The sequence below is a fragment of the Penaeus chinensis genome, chromosome 1 (genome assembly GCF_019202785.1).
Source record: "Penaeus chinensis breed Huanghai No. 1 chromosome 1, ASM1920278v2, whole genome shotgun sequence".
NCBI lineage: Eukaryota > Metazoa > Arthropoda > Malacostraca > Decapoda > Penaeidae > Penaeus > Penaeus chinensis.
In genome coordinates this window covers 21,542,992-21,552,991 of record NC_061819.1, presented here as the reverse complement: position 1 = coordinate 21,552,991, position 10,000 = coordinate 21,542,992, and the positions used below count along the sequence as shown (strand labels likewise).

The 10,000-nt window shown below is 38.4% G+C and overlaps 1 protein-coding gene across 3 annotated transcripts in view; it reads left to right on the top strand.

Annotated features, from left to right (window-relative positions):
* LOC125027079 (dipeptidase 1-like) overlaps nt 1–10,000 on the top strand; it is a 155,112-nt gene that overhangs the window by 55,206 nt on the left and 89,906 nt on the right. For 2 of the 3 annotated variants that reach the window (XM_047615878.1, XM_047615895.1), the window contains exon 2: nt 9,148–9,319. In XM_047615878.1, the coding sequence (XP_047471834.1) occupies nt 9,168–9,319 (152 nt within the window). In that variant the 5' untranslated portion in view covers nt 9,148–9,167. Of the gene's footprint in view, nt 1–1,252; nt 1,353–9,147; nt 9,320–10,000 lie in introns of all 3 variants that reach the window. The other variant, XM_047615886.1, reaches the window with a different exon arrangement.

The window sequence follows — 10,000 nt, the reverse complement described above, 5'->3', positions numbered from 1 at the left end:
ACTTGCAACTGTGAAACTATTTCGAAATAATTCTTCCAGTTCAGCCAAACACTTCACAATACAGAAACCAATAAATTTGATTTAAACCGATGAAATTATTTGAAAATATCGATCATGAAGTTCAGAAGAAATCTGCTCTTGAGAATTTGATGTTTCAAGCTGGTACTTAGTTTGTTGGTCGTCCGTTGAAAACATGAAGCCGAGGCGTAGCGTCTTCGTTGCCATGGAAACCGATCACGAAATCGGGTAAAGGTTCCCGCAGGTTTCCTCAATGCGAGATCATGGGCAAGCATTGATTTTCTTTTTCTCTTTTTACTTATTTTTATGAATTGTAACCATCAGATTCTATTTCTACTTTTAAAAGTTTTTCATTAATTTTGTAAATAAAGATTTGTATAAAATTAAGTTATCCATATCATCTCCCTTTCCATTTACCATCTGTATGTTTAATTACATATAATTGTCCAGGTTAGATATAATAACGACTAAGGTCAGTAAATGCTTCGTAACCAAAAATACAGGCATATGGAAATAATTATCCTGTTAAATTAATTAGGTCTTGTGTAGACCATTGCTAAAAGCAGTAATTTACTTATATATAACTGATAAGGCTAACTAATTAATGAGCGATGGACGAGCCTTTGATCTCACTGCTAGAAAAACTGCTGTAGCGTCAAACTAAACTTTCCCATCTCGATTTTCGATTAAAGGATGAAAACGAATATTATATTTGCCTTTATGTAACTTTTTTTTAACAATATCATGAATACTTACAATGTTGTGAACGGTCCCTGTGCCTGACGCTGACACAGAAATGTATTAATTTTCCACCATTATACATTTTTGTCTGTCACTCGCTGCCAAAACGGAATTCGGTTGGTATAATTCGGGAACTAAACATATGACAATCACTATTTTTTCTTTACTGACATCTAACAAAGGTAAGACTTGCTAGATACTCGAGAAAGCTGAACCAAAAAAAAAATGTCGAAGTCCGCGTATCACAAATGCTCCGAAAATGAGAGTTCGCGGTTAATAATTATTCAGCAACTGTTAATAACATTAACGCCTCCCCCCTCTAGGTGTAAGAGCTCAATTAGCAAACCTAATCTCAAGACACAGTATCAAACTTCTGCCACCTCGAACTAAGAGAAACTCAACAAGAGGCCAGCGGCTTTTAACATTTAAAAAAATTACCAGCTCGTTTATGTTTTACGTTCTGTAAAATGCGGTCTATCTTTTTGCTCTTCAGAACGTGGCAGTTTCTCATTCATGAAGAGAGGCTGCGAATGCGTGATTGAGAGGCTGGGAGCGTGTTCCTGCAGCGGGCTCTGAGTCACCCTCGTCTTAAGGTTATTTCATTTACATACTAATTGACTCCACTGATTAAATTATCAATTTTAAGCGCTGCTGTTCCGTTGATATTTAGAGTAACAGTGAATTAATATTTCATCTACATGGGGATGATGATACGCTATTGGAAGAAAACATGATTATAGATTTACATGCTATTTCCTCCGTATTTTCATTGTTTATTAATCAGTGCACCAAAATCTTATTCCAGGATGAATTCAATAAAGGTGAAGGGAAACTGGTAAACTAAGGCTTCGTATGAATAGTCGTATTATCACTCATTATTATTTCAGAAATATGTCCTTTCATCGCATATCCATCATTTTTATCTTATTGGAAATTGGTGATTCAAATATCTATATATATCTATATCTATATTATATATGTATATATATATATATATATATATATATATATATGTGTGTGTGTGTGTGTGTGTGTGTGTGTGTGTGTACATATATATATATATATATATATGTATGTGTGTGTATATATATATGCGTATAATATATTGGTATATATAAATACCTGCGCATCTATGCGCCTGTAATAACAATAGTCAGCTAAAGCGTTAAGTTTGTTACAATCCTCATTTTAGTTAAGACAATTTCAGTCTATTTATTATTATTACATTCTCAAATGCTCCTTCGAGTTCGATATCTTTCTTTGGGTAAATTAATAAAGCTGCAGTTATAATCGGCAAACCTATTTTCAGAATATTATTCCGTTAAGAGTGTATTTCAATTCAAATTTCTTATTCTGAATTAAAGCCATGGTCCTAATGTGTTTAAACTCTACGGTGTTACTCAGCCATATTTCACTTACTTGGTGTGGATTCGCCTGTCGACCCCGATGTGGATGACGAGGGATTCCAACTCGTTCAGAAGAGGAGGAAGACAGTGAAGACCACGCCGCAACACCACACCAGCAACATGACCAACAATGTGAACCCATCGCCCCAAAGGAAAAGTACATTAGACTGGCCTTTCCGGAGGACACGTCTACAGCTGATAAAATCAAGTGGATGAGGGAGGTCATCCAGCTGCCGCCCCTCCAAGAGGGAGGCCCGCTAGACATGGTGCAGGGGAAATGGACATCCTCTCGTTATGTCTATGTAAAGAGGGAACAACAAAAATACGTGGCCCTCATGATTAATGGGACTTTCGCAGGAATTTCTCTACAGAATAATGACGACTATGGACCCAAAAGCAAAAAATACGGGCAATACCTGGTTACCAGGTTTCCGAAGGAGGCCACCGCAGAAGAAGCACTGCATCTTCCGGGTGTTTTTAAGCCCTGAATAGAATCGTCATTGTATGTAGTGGAGAACATCCGCCACCCAAAGAGCACAAATTCTTTGGACAATACATAGAGTCGATCTCAATTCGACCGTGGAGCTCAGATGTTGTGGTTTGCTACAAGTGCCAGGGGTACGGCCACGTAGCAAAATACTGCAGGAAAGAAACAGCCTTTGCTGTTTGCGCAGAAGCTCACAAGACGAAGGACTGTCCTGCAAATAAAAATTAAAAAGACTAGGACAACGGAGACACCGGCAGCATCAGCATCGTGAAGAGGTGCGTCAGGTGGGGAGAGCAAGGCGTGGCGGCCTGGCACCGCAACTGCCCCCACAAACCGCCGCGCGCACCCCCCCCCCCCCCTGCTGCCCCGACCGTACCCATCGACCGCGGGGTGGCGATGCCCAGCCCAGCCACACCCCACCCAGTGCCGTGTGACGTCACCAACTCACAGGAATTCCCGCAACTGCCAGGGGGATTCCCCCTCCCAGGAAACAGTGCTACAGGAGTGACCAGTGATCAACAAAACAAGGATGTGATTGAGGAAATAAGAAGCTTCAGGCAAGAACTCGCTGAAATGAGAAAAATGATTATGGAAATAAAAAGTGATCGGGGAGTAGACAGGGAAAAAAATGCTTCCTAATGATGTTAGAAATGTTGAAAATAGGAATGAAAGCATCAGGCAAGAGCTTGTTGAAATGAGAAAAATGATTATGGAAATAAAAAGTGATCGGGTAAGTAGACAGGGAAAATATGATTTCTAATGATGTTAGTGATGTCGAAAATACGAATGAGGTCTGTGATAATGTTATTACTCAAGATACCATCGACGAATCATCTAAAAACGGTGACGACGGTAACAGTGAAAACAACGCCGACAGAAATATGCAGGAAACGGACGAACTATGGGACATCACTCAGAAAAAGATATCAGGTACGGATTATACGTATAATATCAATATGAGGAAAGCGCGCAGAATCAGTGTAAATAAACAAGATGCAGCACAGATATGTAATGCTGTACAAGAAATATGCAAACTAAAGGGCTTCATCAAACACAATTTTGACCAATCAGCTAATCATAGGGTGTAATGGGGACAAGAAAATAATTACGTTTCTCTCGTGGAATATACGTGGTGTCAACCGTAGAATTAATGACTTGCTCTACTACATTCATAACCATGTAATGTTGACGCTATCTGTCAACAAGAGCCCTTCACATCAGCCACTAAAATAAAAACCGCCCCTAGAATTAGAGGGTACCACTCCTATACGAACACAGGGATGACAGGCCTTTTGACTTATGTCAGTGACACCATACCACATAAGTTGGTGCAGAAGTCTGATGACAATAATGTGCAATATCAGCATTTACATATTCGAACAGCCTCTGGGTTTTTGTCTCTGTACAATGTATACGCAAGGTGTAGAAAGTTTCAAACTGATTCACTGCCCAACTTTCAGAATCACGGCACAATATGCATGGGGGATTTTAATGCTAGACATTATATATTTGGAGACAGTCAATGCAATGAAAATGGCGAAGAATTCCGAAATTTTGTGAACAATAGATCTATGACCGTATATGATACAGACAGGGAAACTCACGTGGCGGGGGGCAGGCTAGATTATGTAATAGGAAGGGATCTTGTGCATGGAACCGTCAGAAGCATGCTTGCAACAGAGCTAATCAGTGACCACTTTGCAATAGTAACGAGATACGCTGTTGATAATAGTCTATCTGCAAAAAACAAATAGGCTTAACATTTCTATTCCTCCTTACCTTGAGCACCACTTTAAGTCACGTATTTATGACTGGTATAACGATTACACAGTAACGAGTGTTGATAAATTTTCCATGGACATGATGAAAGTGGTCACTGATTACTACAACACCTGGGTCTGTTCAAAGAAAACCTTAAAGAGCAACAATTCACAATGCCTAAAACAACCAAAGTGGGTCAGTGACCCTACACTATTAAGGGAACAAAAGTGAGTTCAGGAGCTTTGCGATATCTACAAGCAGGACAATACACGTGACAATCTTATTCGGTTTCTTGAGGATAACAAAAATCTACGGGATTTAAAAACTCAATTCAGAAAAGAACACTTTGAACAGTTCCTACAAAGCATTAACAATAACACCTCAATGTCTGAGGTCTGGAAAACAATTAATCGACTCTCAGGCAAAAGAACTAACACCCCGCAGTTCCATAGTTCTCTTGCACAAGCAGACATGCTCCTTAGTCAATGGGCTGGAGCGTCCAAACAGAGCTCACTTCCCACAAATATTCAGAACCACCTTAGTCAGTCTAAAATTGCACGTAAATTTGCCATTGAGATTGGATGTTCTGAGACAGACCCTTCAGACTTTGCTGAGATTACTGAGTGGCAGCTGAACAATGCACTGTTCAAAGGAAAAGCGTCTGCACCAGGTGATGATGGAATTACCAATAGTGTCCTCCGCCTTATAGCTCAGATACCTTGTAATCCCCTTTTGCACCTGCGCAGGTTAAGTTTGTCACAAGGTATTCTGCCTGGCCTCTAATCATCCCTATACCGAAACCAAACACTGATAAATGCCACCCAATCTCACTAACCTCATGTGTATGCAAAGTTCTAGAAAGGAACATTTTGAACAGACTCAGGTACAGGTTGCAAGGTTATTATATCACAGACTGTACGGATTCATAACGGGACGTAGCACACAACATTGCTTTGCAGAGTACTACTCAAACTCTAATCCAGGGAAGCACACTGTTTTTCTTGACCTTAAGTCAGCTTTTGACATTGCAAACAGAGAAATTAGTAAGCTTTGGCAAACTCACAGCTAGGGCTCATGAGTGTGGATTAGTCATCTCCACTGAGAAAACAATGGCTCTCAATCCATGTATCATACCCCTACCCACTTTTCGCATAGGTGACCAAGAGCTTGACATGTGTCATAAATATAAATATCTCGGGGTGAACATAAATGATGCAGACCTGATCCTTTCCCTGAAAAAGAGACTGGGAGAGATTGAAACCGTTGAAAGTTCTTGTTGGAAGAGAACATGGCATCAATGTTAAGCTCGCTAGACTGTTTTACTTGGCTTTTATAAGATCAGTTGTAGACTACCATGCACTGCACTTGTTGCAGTGTAAGGAATCAGAAATAAATAGCTTGGAGGTAGTGCAAAATGAAGCCATGAGGATTATCCTCGGCGCCCCGAGAACAGCAAGGATAGTAAACATGAGGTCGGAACTTAACTTACCATCCATCTCTGATAGAATAATATTCATTTCCACTATATTTGGGGTCAAAGCTCTGAGGGAACCCTTGTATCTTTCAGACTTCCAAAAACAAATGCAGCATAAAATCACGCAAGCAGACGTGACTAATCACACACACGTGCGCCCTCTAATACACAAAATCTCCATGAACATTACAAAGCTCAATTTCCCAATTAGTAAAATACCACAGGGTCGATCCATTCCACCATGGAAAAATTCAAAATTGATCGTGCACCTTACGTGTCTACCACAAAAAAACGGTGTACATAACTGCGTGTTACAACAAATTACTTTAGCAACGGTGAAGGAACACACAGAGTCTATGGGCGATGATGTATACGAGTGTTACGTTGAAGGATCCGTACAGTCTGGATACAAAGCTGGTTGTGCTTGTACTGTATACAAAAATGGCCTACTAAAACATCAAGTTAATATGAGAGTGCAAAATTGGGCCAGCACTACACAAACGGAGCTGGCAGGTATACTCCTTGCAACGGAATTCGTAATGTCTCGGGGCTCTGGAGTAGTTTTCTGTGACTCTCAGAGTGCTCTTCGGACACTAAATTCTTTCAAAGCAGGTGGCGATGAGGAAATTGTGAGTTGCATTAAGTGTAACGTAACTTGTGAAATAGAGCGCAATTTTAAGATTCAATTTGTATGGATACCATCTCATGTTGGCATAAGCAAGCACGACCACGTCGACAAATTGGCGAAGGAAGCCTGTAGCAAAGATACTATGAACATAGATCTTGGGATGCCTCTTGCTAGGGTTGCACATATATTGAAAAGTTCTCATAAAGAAGAACTAGTAGATCTGACAAACACTCAAAGGCCTGAAAGCTGTACCATAAGGCACTACGATCAGTATAGAGATAGCACCGAAGTCAAACCAGACAATGTGACGTGGTTATTGCCAAAATACGTTTAGGTTACAGAATGTATTGGCAACTGCACGGTGCAAGAAGTGCAGATGAATCTAAATGCAGACTGTGTTACGAAGAAAACAAGCGAACGCTTGAGCATTATATCTCGGAATGTCATGTGATACAGCCTTTCAGACCACCTAACATGAGGTATAAAGAACTATGTGAATATTTCATTTCATCTGATACATTGGAAGATATACTCGCACTATATCCTAAATTTACTATGTAAAACTGCCGTAAACAAAAAAACACAGTGTTATGTAAACACGGCAAGATCATATCAACGTATTATTTTTGTATGATGTATTACATGTTTCTATATTACCATGTACAATTACAATAGTCATAGACTACTGTACTGTGTCAGATGTATATAAAACTGTAATCATGATTGCCCACGCCTGAGCGGATAGCCAGGGTGGTAAATAAACTTACTTAACTTAATTCAACTTCCCTTTAAGATCGGCATATGATACGCAAAGTGTGGATAGAGGTTTTTGGAGTACCACTTGCTTGGATTTCGCACATCATTAGAACCTTCTTCAAAAAGGACTTGAATAAGCTGATTAACTTGCAACGACTGGAAAATGTAGAATAAAGCACTGACCAGTTTTCGCAAAATATATTCACCTTTGACTGATATAAAACAAGACAGAGTGATGTTGTAACCGTTAGAATCAGGCATAAATATAGATTGGATTGAAAGGTCAGTGCATATTGTAATGTCGGAAAAAATAAGAGTACACTTTGCAATGAAGAATATAAACGAACACCCATATATCTCAGAGTGTCAAAATAAGAGAGGCTATGCAATTATTATTTCACTTTCATTGATATGATATAGATCATAATAATATCATAGCCTTAATTTTCAAAGTAATGCTATTACATAATACTCTGGCCATGTATTAAGTGTATCAAAACTTGTCCACGCCTGTGCAGTTAACCAGAGTGATAAATAAAAGACAAAACTAGATTCATTTCCCTTCTATGTTCAAGCATTTTACCCCTCCAGTTATCAACGATGTAAATAAGTGCTACACTGATGGATCCATCCGTTTGAGAGTAGTGCTGAATGCTTGTTTTGAGTTTTAAAATAATATATAACAGCATCAGGATTACAAGTTCATGACTAGGGATCGTATTGAGCAAACTGAGTCTGAAGGAACCCATAGGAGTCATTTTCTGGGACGTTTTCCAAACCATGAAAACTCTCGATAAAGGTACCGGAAAAGGGAACGTGTTCTACATTTTTTGGTGATATTATTGCATGCTGGGATTCCTATGCATGAACTTGCTAATCGGCTAGAAAGGTCGAAATATAATAAGCAGAGGACTTGGAGTACATCTTGCTTGAATCGAAAAGGATTTCACTGAATTGATAAACTCTCGAAAGCATGGCTGTATCAAAAAGGTCTTATGAGACATGAACAAGACACTGTGTTCAGGTGACTCTAAGAACTGAAATTAGATACAGGCTGAACTGTTAGACCAGAGTAACATGCCATCAGCAAGAACTAAAGAGATAGAATGAGAGCAATTGTACTGGGGCTAAAACTATTTTGAGTAACAGTAACAATGGCTTTTTGAGGAACGATTATAAGGATTAGCTCACTGGCACTGACGGCGGAGTCAGTGATAGTGATATCAACAGTGGCCTTTTTACAATAGCAATGCTAAAGGTCAAAGTGACAGCATCACAAAGACTAATAAAAAAAAACAGAATCACGGCTGATATATGCTTTGTTCAAGTCTTGCAAATGTTTCAGTAGTTATCTATGGAGTAACCTCATGTATATCACAATTTATATAACACATTGTCTATAAAACAACGAAGATGAAGAACAAGCAAATACATGAATATGCTAAAGGCCTTTCCACTGTTCCACCTCTACGTATTTCATATTAATTATTCCCAATGTAGAAGCAATGTAGCATACTGCTTATTCGTGTGTCTCCTCACTCTTCCCTTCATTACGATCAGAAATGATACTTCTTAAGAGAAAAAAAAAAAAAAAAAATATATATATATATATATATATATATATATATATGTATATATATATATGTATATATATGGATATATATATACCCCCTCCTCTCCCTTTCCTCTTCAGACCTGAAGATGGTATCCAGGTGGATTCCGAAACTGTAGTCTCATTTTTAATAAATCCAGTTTTACATTGTGGGGTTTTCTATCATATATATATATATATATATATATATATATATATATACACACACCCAACACACCTGGGATTCAGCAATGCAAAATTGACCTCTAAATCCCTTAACTACAGGTCTGAAACATAAGAATGACATGGTGCTAACCGGGGTGCCGACCCTGATGGTGGCGCTGGTCCTGGGCACGTCGGCGAGCCCACTGCCTGTGCGTGTGTCCCCGACGGCTTCCCACCAGGAGAGGTTGAAGGCCGCGCGTGCTCTCCTGCAGGAGTCTCCCTTAGTCGACGGGTAAGATTTTTTTTTTTTTTTTTTTTTTTGTCTATTTTTTTTTTTTTTTTTTTTTTGCCTCGTTTTTGTATTTATTTATTTATTTATTTTTATTTAATCTTCTTTTCATCATTCTACGTGTTTTGCCTTATCTTCTATTACTATATTTTGCCTTTTTTATTTTCTCTGTTTTTGGAGTTTTTTTTCAGATTTTGCCATGTTTTCTATTCATTATTTTCCTTTTTGCCTTATTTCTTATTCAATCTTTATACTTTTGCCTTTTTTTTTTTTTTTTTTTTCCTTTTTCGCCCTATTTTTCATTAATTCTTTACCTATTTGCCCAATTCTCTTTTTTTATTTTGCCTTTTTTTTTTACTTTTTTGCCTTCCCTTTTATTCAGTTTTTATTTTAAGAGGAGAGAGAAGAGGGGAAAGGATAACAGAGAGAAAAAACGAGGGGATGATTGCTAATAGATTTTTTTCAGTTGGAGGATAAAAGGAAAGAAGTAAGAAATAGCTTTTTAAAAGAGAACTAGAAAAGGGGAGAGGAAAAAACGATAATAAGAAGAAAAAACAACAACATCGTATCACATGACACAAAATCGGTGTTTTTTTTTTGTGTTTTTTTCAATCTTTTACACTTTCTCCTAAAGAGATGTTTTCTTTCTCTTTCACTCTCTATCTATCATTTGTCAATTTGCAT